The sequence below is a fragment of the Ranitomeya imitator genome, chromosome 1, assembly GCF_032444005.1.
Source record: "Ranitomeya imitator isolate aRanImi1 chromosome 1, aRanImi1.pri, whole genome shotgun sequence".
Lineage (NCBI taxonomy): Eukaryota > Metazoa > Chordata > Amphibia > Anura > Dendrobatidae > Ranitomeya > Ranitomeya imitator.
Genome location: NC_091282.1, coordinates 296,203,270 through 296,223,494, shown reverse-complemented (window position 1 = coordinate 296,223,494; position 20,225 = coordinate 296,203,270). Strand labels below are relative to the sequence as shown.

The window sequence follows — 20,225 nt, the reverse complement described above, 5'->3', positions numbered from 1 at the left end:
TTATTTTTCCTTGCCAGGAAATTGGAATGTTTCTTGGGCCTCTCATAGAAAAGTTGATTGCCACTCCTACTCCCATCATTTCTGATGCTGCAGTAGAGGCTTCAATGGCCGCATATCATGATATATTCATGAGATGTCGTCACTGGGTAAGTCTCAAAGCTTAGTTTTTATAGACAGACTTATCCAGGACTTAACGGGGTGCTCTGAGACTAAAATGTATTTTAATCCTAAATATCTGTCTATTTAATGTCATAATCTAATCTAATCTTATTTTCTAATGTACGGTACTTTAAAAAGTCCCTATTGTTTCCTCACTACTCTAACTGCTTTATTTTTATTTTTTTACTACTTCCTGTTTGATGATTGTTTGTTTGAGAATCTCAGTGCATGCTGGGATACTAAAATGAGACATCATCAGGAGGCAGAGGCTGTGCAGAATTCACAGTGACAGTGCGCTCCTTTGCCGGTTCTGATGAGAAGTGACGAACCAACAAGATAGCGTGCTGTCAGTGCACATTCTAAGGAGAGAACGAACAAGCAGAGACCAGCCCTGCTTCCACAAGGAACACTTTTCAGACTCTCCCACTCCTTGACAGATCACAATGAAGAGTTTTAGTGGGCCTCCCCACTTACCGTACTCCTAACCAAATATTAGCATCAGCATTGGTATACACTGTATGCGGTGGGACGGCACATTCATCCAGCCAAACTCTGCTGTGTTGGCTAAGATCCCTGGTTTGTCATGTTGCAAGTTTTGTTATAGGATCTCATATTGACTTATATGATAGCTACCTTTAATGGATTGCACTAGCAAGATAGTTTTGTTCCCTTCATTAGTGAACTAATTTACAAGGTCTTAAAGAAGCACTGCCATCAAAGTTTTTATCATCTTAAAATATTGTAGTCATCATCTATAATATAACGCTGGGAGCGTCACTCTGTCCGAAGCCTTTATAGACTGTGCAAGCGCCGGCGCAGTCTGGGCCTCACAGAGTGACGCTCCCGGGAGATCGCGGTATGCGTAAACACTGAACGCACACCGCGATCTCCACCGGAGAGTCAGGGACCGCCAGGAGGGTAAGTATATTCATCTGTCCCCCGTTCCAGCGCTGCGTGCATCTCCGTCTCCCGGGTCCTCTGCTGTGACGTTCCCAGTTCAGAGGGCGCGAGGATGCGCTTAATTCGCGCCGGCGCCGCCCTCTGACTGAACAGTCACAGCAGAGGACCCGGGAGATGGCGGCACGCAGCGCTGGAACGGGACAGACAGGTGAGTATAGCAAGTGCTGGGGGCCTGAGCTAGCGGTGACTCCGGCACCTGACCCCCACAGCGCGCCGGTGTCCCCGCCTGCTCAGGCACCCAGCATTCGGCGCCCAGCGACGATAGGTGAGTATGTTTTTTTTTTTATATATATATATATATATGGCAGCAGCATACGGGGCATATATAATGGAGCATCTTATGGGGGGCATATAATACAATGGTGGCGCAGGATGGCAGCAGCACATGACAGAACGGGCGCAGGATGGCAGCAGCACATGACAGAACGGGCGCAGGATGGCAGCAGCACATGACAGAACGGGCGCAGGATGGCAGCAGCACATGACAGAACGGGGGCGCAGGATGGGAGCAGCACATGACAGAACAGGGGCGCAGGTTGGGAGCAGCACATGACAGAACCGGGGCGCAGGATGGGAGCAGCACATGACAGAACGGGGGCGCAGGATGGGAGCAGCACATGACAGAACAGGGGCGCAGGATGGGAGCAGCACATGACAGAACGGGCGCAGGATGGCAGCAGCACATGACAGAACGGGCGCAGGATGGCAGCAGCACATGACAGAACGGGCACACTATGGCAGCAGCACATGACAAAACGGGCGCAGGATGGGAGCAGCACATGACAGAACGGGGGCGCAGGATAGCAGCAGCACATGACAGAACGGGCGCAGGATGGAAGCAGCACATGACAGAACGGGGGCGCAGGATGGCAGCAGCACATGACAGAACGGGCGCAGGATGGGAGCAGCACATGACAGAACAGGGGCACAGGATGGGAGCAGCACATGACAGAACGGGGGCACAGGATGGGAGCAGCACATGACAGGATGGGAGCAGCAAATGACAGAATGGAGGTGCAGGATGGGTGCAGAACATGTCAGAATGGAGGCGCAGGATGGGTGCAGCACATGTCACAATGGGGGCACAGGATGGGAGCAGCACATGACAGAATGGGGGCGCAGGATGGGTGCAACACATGACAGAATGGGGGCGCAAGATGGGTGCAGAACATGTCAGAATGGAGGAGCAGGATGGGTGCAGAACATGTCAGAATGGGGGCGCAGGATGGGACCAGCACATGTCACAATGGGGGCGCAGGATGGGAGCAGCACATGACAGAATGGGGGCGCAGGATGGGTGCAACACATGACAGAATGGGGGCGCAAGATGGGTGCAGAACATGTCAGAATGGAGGAGCAGGATGGGTGCAGAACATGTCAGAATGGGGGCGCAGGATGGGACCAGCACATGTCACAATGGGGGCGCAGGATGGAAGCAGCACATGACAGAATGGGGGCGCAGAATGGGTGCAACACATGACAAAATGAGGGCGCAAGATGGGTTCCACACATGGCAGGATGGGGGCGCAGGATGGGTGCAGCACATGACAGGATGGGGGCGCAGGATAGAGCAGCACATGTCAGAATGGGGGTGCAGGATGGGAGCAGCACATGTCAGAATGGGGGTGCAGGATGGGAGCAGCACATGTCAGAATGGGGGTGCAGGATGGGTGCAGCACATGTCAGGATGGGGACGCAGGATGGAGCAGCTCATGACAGGATGGGGACGCAGGATGAGCAGCACATACCAGGATGGAGACCATATACCAATATAGATGCTAGCCATCTGGGCGTAGAACGGGTTCAATAGCTAGTATTATATAACACTGTGTACTTACAATTGCTCATTTTGCCTTTCTACCCAGTAAATTCTTCTGGTTTCTTACTGAATCCTAAGCTCTATATAGGAACAGGAAGTACATTTTCCCTGTATGAGTCCCTGCAAAAGTCCCAGGCATGGGAAGGGGGAGAAGCTGAGTCTGGAGTTGAAGAGGGGATGACAAATGCAGGGACAAGAGACTTCTTGTTTCCACATAGAGCAGAGAAAACAGAAGCATTGGGTAGAAAGGCAAATGAGAAATTGTAAGTGCACAGTGCTGTATAATATGATTGCAATGTATTAAGATAAAAATTTTCGTGGGAGTGCATCTTACAAATGCATCCCTTTATTTGTTTTTCACAGTTGTATGTCACTTGTTTATTTTGCAGGGAGCTGTAGATGGATGCAGCACAGGATTTACCAGGCTTTGCTCTGCACTACTTCACCATAAAGATCAAAACTTGAGAGATCTGCCAAGAAAAATGATGGCGCAGGTGTGATATACATAGTGTAAACTATAAATCGAGCGTTCCTGTCTTTGCTGCAGTGCCTCATACAATGTTTTGTTTTGCAGGTCTTGTCGCTGACAAAGTCTCAACACTCTCTTTCTGTTACTCGCAGAGCTGCAGGCTTTCCAGTTCTCTTGCAGGGCATCTTATCTGCAGAGGGCCCTCAACACCCACTTCTTGAAACCTGTGTACTGTCCTTACTCAAATTAGCTGAAGAGCCCCTGCCATCTAACTGGGACCACACACTTGACCTTCCTCAGGTACCAAGCTTGGATTAAACTTAAAGTGGTTGTCCATTACTCGGACAGCCTTATCTCAATCAGCATGTTTGCCGTTCCACCGGTGTTGGCACTCATTCTTCCGAGGATCGCATCTAATTGTTAGGTCTTCCGATCCCTGCGCCCAATCAGTGCTGGATTCTCGCTTCCCACCTTAATATGAATCAGACATCAAGAGTAAGTCAGAGCTGTGGCTGGCCGCTCACTTTCTCTTGATGTCCGATTCATACGAAGGCGAGGAAAGTGAATCCAGCACTGATTATGTGCAGTGATCACGAGACATCATATTTAACTGAGGGCAAACATGATGATTGAGATGAGGTTGTCCAAGTAGTGGACAACCCCTTTAAGCATTTTTAGGTTTGTAAAGTTTTAATTTTTTGTGATAGTAGATGATATCCATGAAATTCTGTATATTTTGGTTTCTAGGTATCTGCTGTTCATGCTCTTCAGACTATGCTCCGATCTGCAAGCATTCGCTCTACACTACTTTACCATGCAGTTCCCATGATGTCCCTGGCAGTCAGTAGTCTGTGCTCTCCCTGCTGGGCTATGCGCAATGCAGCTCTACAGCTGTTCAGTAAGTGTTGTCTCACTAAAAACGTATGACGTTAATCTCATTCTTGATGCAATGAAGGAATCCTCTTTTTTTACATTTTACAAAGCTGCCCTCACTGTTGGCATGCTGGGATTGTCTCGCAGTGATGCAGATTGCTCTGTGCAGAGCACACTACATGTTGGGGCTCTTCTGCGGAGATACCAAGGACTGAGTGAAGTATTGCTGGAAGAACTGCAAAGGGCTTCACGAGCAAAAGAAATGCTGCATCCCAGTTTGCATCCTATCCTTACACTGCTTTCCAAGCTACAGCCCGGGGGAGACAGTGAAGCCAGGTGATGAACTTTAGGGAGGCATTTATTACTGAGCATTGGTACGTTTGCACAATTATATAATAAAACAATGTCTTTATATTATGTTGTTTCTACAGATGTTTTATGGAGCCTCTGTTGGACCTGAGAGAGAATCCCATTTATGCAGTGCGTGTCATGGCTGCACGTGCTCTTGTGCCTATTGTCCAAGTGATGGATTATCATGCACTAATAGTTGAACTTATAATTGGCCTTCCTCATACCAAGGATGGAGTGTGTCACAATACCTTGCATGGACGACTGCAGCAGATTTATGCTTTGCTGTCATTAGCTGTGAAGGAGAACTGGTGAGAATGCAGTGATTGCATGGGACCAATGTTGGTGTCTGCCTAGAGTCAAGACTCTTAACAGGATTGTAAACACAAGCTGTATATTTTTTTTTATTTTTCATAGCTTTTTCCTAAAGTAATTATATATGGCACATGTATTTATCTCACCCAGGGTTGGACTGGCCCACCGGAGGATTCTCCGGTGGGCCCAGGCACTGACACCTGCTGGCATATTGGCTGCCTAGGGCCCCCACTGCTCCAGGCCCCCCCCAACCAGTGGAGTGTCGCTAATAGCGGCACACCCAGCTGTTATGGGGCCCCTGAATCAAGGGGGGCCCTCCTGGTGCCAGAGAGCAGCAGCTGGACAGAAGCCTGTCCCCGCTACTAACAAGAAATGAATATTCACGCTTCCCCACACCCCCATGGGCGTGGAGAGGCGTGAATACCATTTCACTTTAATGGCAGGCAGCGTTAGCCGCAGGCTGAGGTTAACACTGCCCGCCGCTGCTGAATGTGGAGCCCTGGAGATGGGCCCCTAAAGTGGCGATCCTTGATTGCGAACCCTGCAGCTTGGGACCAGAGCGGAGGTGCAGGGATCCACGCCGTCCTCCTTCCTGCCCACCTACCCGGCACTTCCTGTCTGACTCAGCGCGGCTGGATGACATCATCATTCAGCGCGGCTGTGTCAGACAGAAAGTTGGCGGGATGTGCTGCGGCTGCTGGGAACGTGCGGAGAGGTGAGTGGGTGCTGTGTGTGTGTGTGCGCGTCTCTGCCTGCGTGTGTGCAGTTGTGTGTGCGGCTGTGTGTGTCTGTGTGTGCGTCTCTGCCTGCGTGTGTGTCCCTGCCTCTGTGTGTGCAGCTGTGTGTGGGGGGAGGCAATGATGATGGTGGTGGGGGAAGCAATGATGATGATGGTGTTGGGGGTAATGATGATGATGGTGGGGGCAATGATGATGGTGGCGAGGAAAGCAATGATGATGGTGCTGGAGGCAATGATGATGGTGGTAGGGGAAGCAATGATGATGGTGGGGGCAATGATGATGGTGGTGGGGGCAATGATGATGGTGGGAGCAATGATGATGATGGTGGTGGGGGAAGTAATGATGATGATGGTTCTGGAGGCAATGATGATGATGGTCGTGGGGGAAGCAATGATGATGATGGTGCTGGAGGCGATGGTGATGGGGGTAATGATGGTGGTGGCAATGATGGTGGTGGGGGAAGCAATGATGATGATGATGCTGGAGGCGATGATGCTGGTGGGGGAGGCAATGATGATGGTGAGGAAGCAATGGTGGTGGGGGAGGCAATGATTATGGTGGTGGTGGGGGAGGCAGTGATGATGATAGTGGTGGTGGGAGAAGCAATGATGGTGGTGGGGAAGAAAGCAATGATGGTTGTGGTATAAAGGACAAAGATGTATTGGTGGAAAGGACAATGGTGGTGGGGGAAGGGGCAATGATGGAGGTGGTAATGAGTAAAATGGTGGAGGGGGAGAATAATGGTGATGGTGGAGGCGGCTGCATTATACTCTTTCAGGGGGGCTGCATTATACCCTATGAGGGGGCTACATTATAATTCTGTGGGGGCTCCATTATTCTCTGAGGGGGCTACATCATACTATATAAGGGGAGCTGCATTATGCCCTATGAGGGGCTACAGTATATTCTATGGGGGGCTGCCTTATGAGGGGTTGGCATTATACTCTGAGGGGGCTACATTATATTATATGTTGGGGGGCTGCATTATTTTTTCAGGTGGCTACATCATACTATATGAGGGGAGCTGCATTATGCCCTATGAGGGGGCTACAGCATATTCTATGGGGGGGCTGCCTTATGAGGGGGTTGCATTATATTCTGTGGAGGGGCTGCATTATATTATATGTGGGGGGTTGCATTTTACTCTCAGGTGGCTACATCATACTATATGAGGGGAGCTCATTATGCCCTATGAGGGAGCTACAGTGTATTCTATGGGGGGGCTGCCTTTTGATGGGGTTGCATTATACTCTGAGGGGCAACATTATATTCTGTGGAGGGGCTGCATTATGCCATATGAGGGAGCTACATTATATTCTATGGGGGGGGGGCTGCATTATACCTTATGAGGGTGTTGCGTTATATTTTGTGGGGTGCTGTATTATACCCTATGAGGGGGGCTCCATTATATTCCATGAGGGAGGCTACATTATATTCTATGAGGGAGCTTCATTATATTCTATGGGGGGCTGCATTATATTCTGTGGGAGGCTACATTACCCCAACCCCTGCTACATAATTAAGACGTGTACTACCTTATATTATACCCTGATATTAGCGTCTTTTACCACACACACTTGTATTTATTTCTATGTAGCTACATAGAGGGGCCCCAAGAATGACTTTCTCTGGTGGGCCCAAGGTGCTCCAGTCCGACGCTGATCTCACCTATGGTAAATAGGTGAAATGTTTGCCAAATAATGTGTGTAGTGTACTCACTGTGAAGATTCGTCTCTGATAGATGATTCGCGTGTTTGTTATGTGACAATAAGTATGGTTTCTCTATCGCTTCATTGGGGGGGGGACAGGAAACCATGGGTGTATGCTGCTGCCACTAGAAGGCTGACACTTGGCAGAAAAAAGGCCAACTCCTTAACAGCATACTACACCCACTGACTGGGAGAGAACTAACTAGTTTTTGCTTAGGGTCCAAGGATGCAGACATGGGTCTGCGTTCAGACCCATCTCTACCATCCTGTTGTTTTTTACTAATGATTTCTTTCTTTCAGATACAATACAGCTTGTTACTTCGGGTTTCAGGGTGTAATTTTTCACCCTGATTTCCCTCCTAAGGGACAGAGAGAACAATGTGGTGCCGTCCACATTGTCGACTCGCTACTCCACATTGTCAACTCGCTGCTCTAACAGGCAGGACCCTATTCATCCTAACAATTTTCTTCAGTACAGCCCAAACCAATGCTTCTCAGTCATTGGTAGAGGCCCCCACGCTACTACCTAATATGCCACCCGCCTCTGTGGTTCTGATAATTTTCCTACATGAATCAGAAGCATTCAGCCAGGACAGACCATACATAGGTCCAGGAAGCAGGCACACTCCAACTCCACGTCTGGATCCCCTTTTTCCCAGAGGCAGCCCTGAGGTCGGAACCTTCCCCTGTCACTTCAATCTAGATTCAAACTAGACTCTCTAAGTTACAGGACATGACGGACAACCGGATGACATTTGCCAGCAGACTCTGAGCTCCTCCCACAGAGCCCTCTGTCTTCTTGGAGAAGAACTCTCCCCTCGGGTGTTTCCTCCATTCACGAACAGTCTCATGGAGAGTCGCTGCAGAGGGGGAACTTTCAGGTAATTGTATCCAGATAAGGTAACATTCTGAGATCTTTTTCCCTGTGGCCTTCTTTGTCTGATGGGACCCTCAGATTCTACTGCAGCTGGATCCTACAGGTACCCCCACAGCCTTAGGTCGTCAGTCAGTTAGAGTCCTGATCCCTCATATGGTGCACCTGTTTATGGTATAAACAAGAGCCGCACACCCTTTGCAACCGTCTGTGGTATACACAGGAGCTGCTCACCCTGTCCCTAGGGACAAGTCCACAAATCCACTAGTGATGTAACATAACCAGTTTCAGTTCCCCACACCCCTGTCCTATTCAGACAGTGCTCTTACAGGCAATAGTAGGTCAGGAGTAAGCTGTTGCCTCACCACTATTTAATGTTACACATGTCGTCTACCACCCCTGACCGCTGCTACGGAGTGTGTACCTATGCGTCAACTGTCTGGTACTTAATCCTTCCTATGTAGTATGTCAGACTCACTAACCTCCATGACCACAGCTATACAGTGGTCTTTTTTCCTATGACAAAAATTCACGTGTTGCTCCACAATCTGTGCTAACTACCACCCGACACTCTGTCCGCAATCCATAGTGTGTCAGATCGACTACCCTCCTTATCTGCACTCCTTCATTCTAAGGTTGCTACTTCCCTTTATTCTATAGGTACTTCATACTTCTTTCTTCCCATCCTATGGAGTGGCCTCTTTTCAACCAGGAGCTTGTCAGAGAACCAAGTGAAGTAAAGACTGATTCCACTTAGGATTACACTCTCCCCCCATGACAGTGGGAGCTTCATGGGCTATTCGCCCCTGGGCCTCTTAGGCTTCTTCTGGTCTTCGGTCCACACCTTCTCCTAGTGCTACATGGTTCTCCCCTATGCTTCTGCGAACGCCAAGCTGGACAGGAAAGTCCCTCGTGCAGCAGTGGACTAACCTTACATTTTTAAGTGCCTGTCTCTTCTCACCTAGGGACAGCTTTAGGATGTCCCATGGATCCATGGTTTCATGTGTCTCTCAATGAAGCTATAGAAAAAAGAAGATTTTTGGTTACTCACCTTAAAATCCTTTTCTCAGAGCCTTAATTGGGGACACAGCATCCGCCCTTATTTGTGCCATTGTTGCTTCATCTTAGGGTAATCTCTTTTTACCTTCTTTCCCACTGCTTTGTCACAAACTGGTTTGTTCTCTGCCAGTCGGTGGGTTTATCCTTCTGGGGAGGAGTTAGCCTTTTTTCTACCTAGTGGCAGCAGCATACACCCATGGTTTCCTGTGTCCCCTAGTGAAGGCTTAGAGAAAAGGATTTTACGGTGAGTAACAAAAAATCGTCTTTTTTCATTCTTACTATTTTGTGCTAAGTAATTTTTCAGCTGCTTCTCTCAATATTCTATTGAGAAAAGCAGGTGAAAAACTAGTCGGCATGTGACCGCATGTATGCAAATCTGCCAAAAATGAGGAGAATAGTGGATTCTAATAGTAGTTTGTGGCTGAGGTGGTTTATTTTGCTTTTGCACAGCATTTATTGTCTTGAAAGGTGGTTTTGTTTCTGCAAGATCATGTCAAACTATTGTTAACAATGTGTAGGAAATCCAGATTGGAGAGGGTTGAAACCTAACACTGAAAGTCATGTTTGCGTGCACCTGGCTAGCTATGTATAGCTAGCACTCTGTTCAGTTGTTGTTCAGTCACCTTGAGGAGCTGTTCAGAGTGGAGTTATTTTTTCTTTGTTCTGGGATTTATGGGTTAAGGCTGTAGCACCCAGTACAGTCAAGAGTCGGCTATGGTAACAAGCTAACCAAATATGAACAGTGAATTTCCTTTTCAATGTGCTAACTAGAAAGGAGGATGCAGAAGCATCCTCTGAATCCAATTTTCGTGTCCTGGAGGAGTCCCAGGAGCACTTTGGGACTGCCCAGCTCAGAGACTTAACATTAAAAGGTAATGTGGAAAATATAACTCTGTTAAATGGTGTTCTCCAAGTGCCATAGCTGATAATTATTTTCCGCAGTTGGCCATTCATAATGATGTGTTGTGTTGTGGGAACAAAGTGAAGGGTCGGATAAAAAAGCACCTCCTTAAGGCCCCAGATGCAAAATCCTGAGGTATAATTGGTTGGCTCAAGTGAAACAATGTAAGCCTGGGGATCGGATACTTATTTTAGTTTCCACAGGGGAGAGCAAGTTTCTTACCAAGTGGAATGGGCCCTAGGAGGTGGTGGAAAAGGTGTGAGAGGTCAACTATAAAGTATATCGACCAGGAAAAAGGAAGCCCGTCCACATATATTATGGCAACTTACTAAAACCCCTGAAAGGATAGGGACCCGATAGAAACTCCTTGCAGGGTGACCTAGTCAGAACCAACATTGCAGTGTCAAAGTAGCAGAAACTTTGCTGTTTTCCCCAAATCAGCACGGTCGGAAATTGGTACCCAAAAATAGAGGCAGATTCTTGGAGTTATTGGGTCACCCTTGTGTCATCAAACATGAGCTCCTGCTGGGGTCAATTTAAAGTCCCGTAGGCTCTGTGTGTTGGTAGACGGTGCCCAGCCCCTGACTTTGGGCAGAGGGGAAGGGTATGTAGAAAAGTGAGGTAGAACAGGGTTAAAGCCTAGCACTGGAGGTCCTGATTGTGTGCACCTAACTAGCTGTGTCTAGAGCCAGGCCATGTGTTCAGTTATTGTTCAGTCAGCTGGGGAAGCTGAGTAGAGTGGGGCTGAAGAAAGGTAAGCCAGAATCTCTCTGAGAGGAGACTGTGCAAGCTGTGTGCACCAAACTAAAGGTACTACGGGTTGCTATGGACAATAGCCATTGTGTTTGACCGAACTGGGACTAACTCAGTTGTATATGAGTAGCCAGGGTCTATTTTGTTTTAGTTAGCGCTTGGACAAGGCTAAGGATTTTGTGTTTATCTGCCTACTGCAGAGCGTGAAACCCTACAAATGGTATTTACCTGCACTCATTATCATTGTATGTGGGACATCAGTTTTAGTTTTTATTTTCCATCTACATTGCATTTATTTTCATTATATTTATGTTTTTTCATTTTAGTATTTCGGAGGATGTGAAGCTGGAGGTGGCAAAACAGCTTCTAACATTTCTTTGGCTGCTATCACCAGTGCAAAAGTGTGCATTGGTTAGAAGTACCTTTTTGGAAGTTCTTTGCTTGTTGCTACCAAGTGGTGGAGGGGACATCGTAAGTCAAGTACATGAGGCAGTCTGTCAGGAGATTAATTTAGAGGAAAATCTTCTGTCAAAGGTGAGATCACCCAATGAGCAGTTGTCAATAAAATGATGACTTAAAAGACGACATTTAACCAGTTTGAGCTGCAGAGCTGAGTACAACATAGTTTTTAATGTTACCTCTCTGCTACAGAAATAGCAGCTTGCAAAGTTTGTTATAATTTGTTATAGTTGAAATAGGTGTTTCTAGAGATTTGTTTTTGGGGCGTGTACTTCTTCCTCTACATGAGGTTGAACGATCATAAACAGGCAATGTTATGCAGAGGGAAAAAAAAAGAACACGCCCTCCTCTCTGATCTCTGCAGCTACTGTGTAGAGATACAGCAGAGCTGAGGTTTTTTCATTACAAACCCTGTCAGATCTCATCTCAAATTTCTGTCAGCTCTCACCCTCTCCTTCACTGACTGTCGTGAGTTAAGATGTAGAAAAGTTAGTAATGATAGATAACGCAGCTCTGCTGTATTTCTATACAATAGCTTTAGAGATTATTATTATTATATATTTTTATAGCGCCATTTATTCCATGGCGCTTTACATGTGAATACGGGGCAAATATAGACAAATACATTAAACATGAGCAGATAACAAGGCACACGAGTACATAAGGAGTGAGGACCCTGCCCGCGAGGGCTCACAGTCTGCAGGGGGTGGGTGAGGATACACTTGGAGAGGGAAGAGCTGGCTGTGCGGCTGTTCAGTAGGTTGAGGATCGCTGTAGGCTTGTCGGAAGAGATGAGTCTTCAGGTTCTTTTTGAAGGTTTCTATGGTAGGCGCGAGTCTGATGTGTTGGGGTAGAGAGTTACAGAGTATGGGGGAAGCACGGGAGAAGTCTTGGATGCGGTTATGGGAAGAAGAGATGAGAGGGGAGTAGAGAAGGAGGTCTTGGGAGGATTGGAGGTTGCGTGTAGGTAGGTACCGGGAGACCATGTCACAGATGTATGGAGGAGACAGGTTGTGGATGGCTTTGTATGTCAGTGTGAGGGTTTTAAACTGGAGTCTCTGGGCGATAGGAAGCCAGTTAAGGGCTTGACACAGGGGAGAGGCTGGGGAATAGCGGGGGGACAGGTGGATTAGTCGGGCAGCAGAGTGTAGGATGGATTGGAGTGGTGCCAGAGTGCTAGAGGGGAGTCCAGAGAGTAGGAGGTTGCAGTAGTCGAGGCGGGAGATGATAAGGGCATGCACTAGCGTTTTTGCAGTGTTGCGGTCAAGGAAAGCACGGATCCGGGAAATATTTTTGAGTTTGAGACGACAGGAGGAGGCAAGGGCTTGGATATGTGGCTTGAAAGAGAGGGCAGAGTCGAGGATCACCCCGAGGCACCGGGCATGTGGGACTGGGGATAGTGAGCAACCATTGACATTGATGGATAGGTCTGGTGGAGGGGTAGAGTGAGATGGGGGAAAGATGATGAATTCTGTTTTGTCCATGTTCAGTTGTAGAAAGCGAGCAGAAAAGAAGGCTGAAATGGCAGACAGACAGTGCGGGATTTTGGTAAGCAAGGAGGAGAGGTCAGGTCCGGAGAGGTAGATCTGCGTGTCATCAGCGTAGAGATGGTACTGCAAACCGTGGGATTCTATGAGCTGTCCCAGGCCGAAAGTGTAGATGGAGAAGAGTAGGGGTCCTAGAACAGAGCCTTGAGGAACACCGACTGACAAGGGGCGAAGTGAGGAGGTGGTGTGGGGGAGGGAGACACTGAATGTTCGGTCTGTCAGATATGACGAGATCCAGGAAAGGGCCAAGTCTGTGATGCCAAGAGATGAGAGGATTTGTAGCAAAAGGGAGTGGTCTACAGTGTCAAAGGCAGAAGACAGGTCCAGGAGAAGGAGGACAGAGTAGTGTCGCTTGCTCCTGGCAGTTAGTAGGTCATTGGTGACTTTAGTTAGGGCAGTTTCAGTTGAGTGATGGGAACGGAAGCCTGATTGTAACCGATCAAAGAGGGAGCAGGAGGAGAAGTGGGAGGACAGTTCAAGATGGACGTGTTGCTCCAGCAATTTGGAGGCATAAGGGAGAAGAGATATTGGGCGATAGCTAGACACAGAGGATGGGTCGAGGGAGGGCTTTTTGAGGATGGGTGTGATCTTGGCATGTTTGAAGGATGAGGGAAAGACACCTGTTGTGAGTGAGAGGTTGAAGAGGTGCGTTAGGGTTGGGATGAAGACCGTGGAAAGGTTAGGGATGAGGTGGGATGGGAGCGGGTCAAGCGTGCAGGTGGTGAGGTGTGATCTTGACAGGAGGGTGGAGAGCTGATCTTCTGTCATGGTGGAGAAGCTGGTTTTTGAGGAGCAGGTTTGAGGAGCTAAGAGGGGTAGTGGGCGCTGTGGGCCAAAGCTGTCTCTGATCGTATCGATCTTCTGTTTAAAGAAAGAGGCGAAGTCATCAGCAGAAATGAGGGGGGAGGGAGGAGGTGCTGGGGGACGGAGTAGAGAATTGAAAGTGTTGAAAAGCTGTTTAGGGTTGTGGGACAGGGAGGATATGAGAGAAGAGAAGTTTGTTTTGCGGCAGTGAGCGCAGACTTGAAGCTGGCGAGGGACTGCTTGTATGCAGTGAAGTGGTCGGCAGAGTGGGATCGCTTCCATCTCCACTCAGCAATCCTGGAAGCCCGTCTCAATTCTTTGGTCAGGCTGGTCAGCCAGGGCTGCCTGTTAATTGTACGAGTTTTACTATGCATGAGTGGGGCGGCCGAATCAAGTGTTGCTGTTATTGTGGTGTTATAAAAAGTGGCAGCAGCATCTGTGTCATGAAGGGAAGCTATGTCTGTGAGAGGGAGAAGGGACTCAGAGAGTGATTGTAAGTTGAGATGTTTGAGATTTCTGCGAGGGTGAGTGAGTTTGTGGAGTGGGGGTTGCACACTAGGAGATCAGTGAGAAGGACGGTTTCCTTTTTCTCCTTTGCCTCATTGGATGACACAGGACCATGGGTGTATGCTGCTGCCACTAGAAGACTGACACTAAGTGAATATAAAAAAATTAACTCCTCCTCCTCAGTATACACCTACCACTGGCTCCAGCTGAACCAGTTCATACGTAATGTTCGTAGGAGGCACAGGGGTCTGATATTCAGACCACAATTTTTTTTTTATTCTATTTTTCACCTTTTGATATTTTTCTAAAGGATTACAGGGGCAACATATCCCTTCAGGGTTCCGATCTCCCCCAACCAACAACAGGCGGGAATGTGAAGTGTTGCCTTCACGTACCCCCTCTTGCACCGTTCACATGCCTCAGCTCTATTTTAGGGGTGAATGGTTCCTTCAGAGCACCGATCTCCCCACACCAACAACAGTCGGGAACATGGAGTGTCGCCTCCATGTACCCCCTTCTGCAGCCAGGCTTACTAACGCCGGACCAATAACCCTGTTCCATCCTGGGGGAGTTAACCCCTAGGATGTACAGAGGCACTAATGGAGTCTGGGCGGCCCCCACTGCATCACCACTGATAGAACAGCGGTGATGGAAGGAGGCGGACGGTCCCACTCCACACCACTAACAAAGGGATGATCGATGGAGGGTTCCTGCTCCATCCACGCTGCAGCACCTGACCTGCAGGCTGAGCAGTCGAGCTCCACGCTTCTTCTTAAAGGACCTCCGGATCAGGATGGGTAAGCGCCCGGAACTGGCTCGGCAAGAGGGCACACGTTTCCCCAGGGCCTTTTTTCCCCTCGGGTGCGTCCCGGCCAGCCCCGAAAATTTAGTCCCCACTCGCTCGCGTCACGCCGGCGGCTCTGACCACTCTCTTGGAGCTTCTCGCTCAGAGCGAAACTGCCCTCCCTGCTCTCGGCGGCCATTTTTCTTACCGGCCTCCTCTCAGCACGTGTAGGTCGGGATCCCCCCAGCTGCAGGCTCACCTGCAATTCCTGGCGCACATCCTATCACCCAGCCAGATCTCTAGCACCAGGAGGACCAGTCTCACAGGGCCACAGCACCTGGGTAAAAGTTGTGCTGCGACACCCATTGGCCCTTCTCTGCAGCATTTAACTGGTGATTAGCCACCATTCTCTCTATTGGGGGCATTTAGCAGAGTCAGAACATACTGGGGTACACCATGTCACTCTACTCTAAGACTTGTAAGAGGGCCACCAAAACACATAGTGTTTTTCACCTCATTTACCACCTGCCAGACTTCGTTGCCACGGGGACAGAGTACGTCACTCTGCCCGGCCTCTGATCCCGAATGCGCTCAGGAGCCCTCCGCCGCTACCGAATGCAGTGTACCTAGTCCCCCTGAGTGGGCTTGTCACTGTTTCAGTCCATTACTTCACTAGCTAAAGCGATTGAGTCCCTCCAAAACGCCTCCTCGGGTCAGGGCATTCATCTACCTGTCTTAGAGAGTTCTCAGTCAAAAGATACACAGGCATCTAGAAAACGGACCCATAGCACGTCTTCCGGGCCCTCTTGTGCCACAGCATCCGTGAGCTCCATTTCTAGCTCCCCCTCACCAGGGGTTCGCAGCGACCAGTACTCTGAGTAAAAGTCTGATGGGTCCCTCGACTCGCCGGATTATCAGGTTTCATAGAGGCTGTCAGCCAGACTTTGAAGGTTGATAAGGAGTCTGTCACTTTCCTGGATCACGCGATGTCCTTCAAAAAGACTATACATCCTCATATGGTGTTTGCCAATCACTCCGAGTTTCAGGACATAGTTCGGCGGCATAGGGAGCAGCCAGACAAACGCTTCTCAGGTCAGAAGCCTCTGGAGGCAAGATACTCTTTCTCACCGGATCTTCGTAAGCAGTGGGCAGAATCCCCTGCAGTTGATCCTCTTGTACCTCGTCTGGCCTCCAAAACCCTTGTATCCTTGCCAGATGGATCCTTTTTTTATTTTAAATAGATTTTTATTAACAAAATAAGGAAGAACATCAGAATGCCATTTACATTGCATTATATCACATACACGTTTTCTTATTTTAATAAACCCCAACATTACCCCAACTACCCCCCTCCCCCCTACGACAGCTCAGTCTCAATCTTCACCCCACTGAGGCCTTCTCTGCCTCGTATAATTTATCCTCATCCAAGTCCTAGGAAACTCGACGACTATACTCCTCAATCCAAATCAAGCCAAGGAGACCATATTTTATTAAACGTTTCTAATTTCCCCCTTTTTTTGTACACCCCCTTTTCCAATTTCAGACCATGTTGAACATATTGGAGAAATTCCCTTCTCACAGGTGGTTCTGCATTTATCCAATTTCGTGCTATTACTTTCCTGGCCATGTAGAGTAGCCTAGCGATTGCAATCTTCCAAGTATTGTCAACTCCAATTTCTTCCACATATCCCAGCACGCATACTATCGGGTCTCTAAGAACTCTGCACTTATACGCAGCTTCAACTCGGCTCAAAACCACCACCCAAAAGGCAGCCAGTCTCGGACACGTCCACATCATGTGATATATTCCTGCATTCTCACTCGCACACCTCGGACACTCAGAATTGGCACGCAATCCCGCTTTGTATAGCACTTCCGGAGATTTATATACCCTATGCAGAATGTATAGCTGCGAGAGCCTATATGGTTCACTCAAGGATAGTCGCGGAACCCACTCCATCACCGACTCCCAGGTTTCATTTTCCATCGGTCCCACTTCTCTCTCCCACTTAGCTCTCGCCTTTATAGGGAAATCTAACAGGAACGTGTGCATAAGGTCCTTGTACAGAGTAGAAATAACTCCCCTTGTAGTTCCGTCACCACACACATACTCCAACACTATATCATCTTGAACCCTGATATCAGCCTTCTTATTCTGAGCTCTAAAGGCATGTCTCATCTGCGCATACTGATATTCCCCTGTGGATCGCAAACCAAATTCTTCCTGCAATTGGGAGAAGGACTTCAGTTCCTGTCGCTGGATTATCTGGTGAACAAAGCAAATTCCCTTATTCTGCCATTCCAATAGTCCTCCCAAGGCCTCAAATTCCTTTAAATTGTGGTTAGACCATATCGGTGTGAATTTAGTCAACCCCGTAACCCCACGAATCTGCCTTAGTCTATTCCATAATTTACGAATCAGGAACAGGGTTGGGTATACTTTCCCCAGAGCGCTCAAAAAGCCATCTTCCAAACACCTGGCCATCGGTCGTCGGTCCGTCACCTCTTCCATTAGCTGTTGTACTGCACTGGATGACGCCCCTCGCGCCCAGCCCTTCAAATGCTGGCTCTGGGCCGCAAGGAAGTATATTTCCGGGTTGGGCAAAGCCAAACCACCATCTTCCTTGGGTCACTGAAGCGTCCCCAGGCTAATACGTGGATATTGTCTTCCCCATATCAAACTTCTAAAAAGGGCGTTAATCTGCCTGAACTTCCCCCGAGGGATCCAAATTGGTGCGTTATGTAGAACATAAAGAATTTTAGGCATCAGAACCATTTTAATAAGATTTACCCTACCGACGACCGATAGATGTAGCTTATTCCAGGCATCTACCTTTGCCCTGAGTACCCCCATAACAGGAGTCAAATTTCTTTGCAGGAACTCCGCAACTGGCACCGAAATCCATATTCCAAGGTATTTAAATTGGGAGACCACCTTCAGCCTCTCATCCCCAACATCCTCACTCACATTCTCTCTTACGTCGTCCACTCTAAAAAGAACCGTCTTATCCCAATTGATTGTTAGTCCCGACACAGTACCAAATCTCTCAACAATTTCAACGGCCCCTCTTAGTGACTCGTCTGGATCCGCCAGGAACAGCAAAACATCATCCGCGTATAACGCTATTTTTTCCTCTACTTTCCCATACCTAAACCCAGGGACCCCATCCGACTGCCGAATCTTAGCAGCAAGAGGTTCTACAGCCAACGCGAACAGGAGGGGTGAAAGCGGGCATCCCTGCCTAGTACCCCTAGCCAGCCCTATAGGTCGAGATAGCTCCCCGTTTACTCTAATTCTAGCGGACGGTAATGAGTACAACAGCTGTATCCAGGCCACAAACTGCGGACCAAACCCCATACATTCCAGCACCTGCCAGAGGTACCCCCATTCGACACTGTCAAACGCCTTATGTGCATCTAGCGATACAATCACTCTTCGACCACAGTTATCAGACTCTACCTGAAAATTTACATATAGCCTCCGCAAATTGATCGCCGTTGATCTATCCGGCATAAAGCCAGACTGATCCGAATGCACCAGACTCGCAATAACACTAGAGAGGCGGAGAGCCAACACCTTGGCCAGAAGCTTGACATCAATAGTTAGTAAAGAAATTGGGCGGTACGACTCCGGTTTCCCCAAGTCCTTATCCTCTTTTGGAATGACCACTATTATGGCCTCTCTCATAGAGGCTGGCAAGCACCCACAGGACCTAGCTTCCTCCAATACCATTTTTAATCTAGGAATCAACACTTCTGCCAACCCTTTATAGATCTCAGCGGGTAGCCCATCGACCCCAGGCGCCTTCCCATTAGCCATAGACATCAATGCCCGACTCAATTCCTCCTCAGTGATAGGGGCCTCAAGGCTCTCCCTATCTGTCTCACTCAGTCCCGGCAGATCCAGACCTTCCAAGAAAGTCAGTGTGTCCTCGACCGATTCACCAACCCGAGAGGAATACAAATCTGCATAGAAGTCCGCAAAAGCTCTCAAGATTTCAGGCGTTTCCGTTATTTTACCTCCACTAGCAGAGTCCAAAGAGTGTATATATGAAGAACCTCTCTGAGCAGCAGCCACTACCGACAGCATATGTCCCACTGTTTCTCCCTCCTGATAGAACAATACCCTTTGGAAATCCCGCTTCCTCTCTGCTTTGCCTAACAGAATTTTTTCCAAATGATTTTGTGCGTTTTTCATCCTTCTCTCTGCCTCAGGGGTTCCCAGTGTAGCCATCCCGTCTTCTGCTTCCTTCAACTCCTCAACTGCCACTTTTTCTGCCTCTCTCGTCCTCCGCTTACACCTACTAATGTCCCTAAACAGTAGTCCCCTCAGATACGCCTTCATTGCATCCCAAATCGTAAGAGCATCAGTACTTCCATCATTTAAGAGGAAGAATTCCTCTACCTCCCGTCCTATACTTTCCAACTCAATACTCTGTAACCAATTAGGATGAATCTTCCATTCTCTCCCCCTTAGCGAGTGAGCCCCCTCCAATCTAACCTCTACTTCAATTGGACTATGGTCCGACAAGGCCCTTGGCAGATATCTCACCTCCCCAACCAATGTGTCCAAAATCCTGTTACCCAGAGCCATATCAATCCTAGAGAGCGTGGCATGCGCCGGTGAATAGCATGAGTACCCTCTCTCTCCAACGTGTCTAACCCTCCAAAGATCAATCAAACCTATCTCCTGTATATAGGTGCCAAATGTTGTTATATGTCCCTCCGACCTATTCTGAGTATTTTTATTTTTGTCCCAATATTCATCACAGATATTGTTTAGATCCCCGATAATTATTAACGGTGTCGGCCCCCATCTTTCCACTCGCTCCATTACTTCTCTAATTTTCCTGCTAGAGTAGGGAGGCGGAATATACATCGCTGCAACACACAACATCACTCCATACAGTATACACCGTACTAGTACGTACTGCCCATCCACATCCACACAAACCTTCACCTCCTCATACTGAACTCCCGCTGGAACCAAGATTGAGACTCCTCTTGCATACGTGGAGAAGGTAGAATGATATCCCTTCTGGATCCACCATCTATTCAGAACATCCACCTTTTCCCTTACCAAATGTGTCTCCAGCAAGCATATCAATGAGGCCCGTTGGTCTCTTGCATATTGCAAACACGCGG

At 48.4% G+C, this 20,225-nt stretch overlaps 1 protein-coding gene across 1 annotated transcript in view; it reads left to right on the top strand.

The window, feature by feature from the left end:
• Window positions 1-20,225, top strand: part of LOC138663059 (tRNA (32-2'-O)-methyltransferase regulator THADA-like) — a 153,431-nt gene that overhangs the window by 102,344 nt on the left and 30,862 nt on the right. The window contains exons 19-25 of the mRNA XM_069749162.1: window positions 18-146; window positions 3,328-3,432; window positions 3,513-3,707; window positions 4,155-4,305; window positions 4,391-4,616; window positions 4,712-4,939; window positions 11,306-11,513. Of these exons, the coding sequence (XP_069605263.1) occupies window positions 18-146; window positions 3,328-3,432; window positions 3,513-3,707; window positions 4,155-4,305; window positions 4,391-4,616; window positions 4,712-4,939; window positions 11,306-11,513 (1,242 nt within the window). The remainder of the gene's footprint in view (window positions 1-17; window positions 147-3,327; window positions 3,433-3,512; window positions 3,708-4,154; window positions 4,306-4,390; window positions 4,617-4,711; window positions 4,940-11,305; window positions 11,514-20,225) is intronic.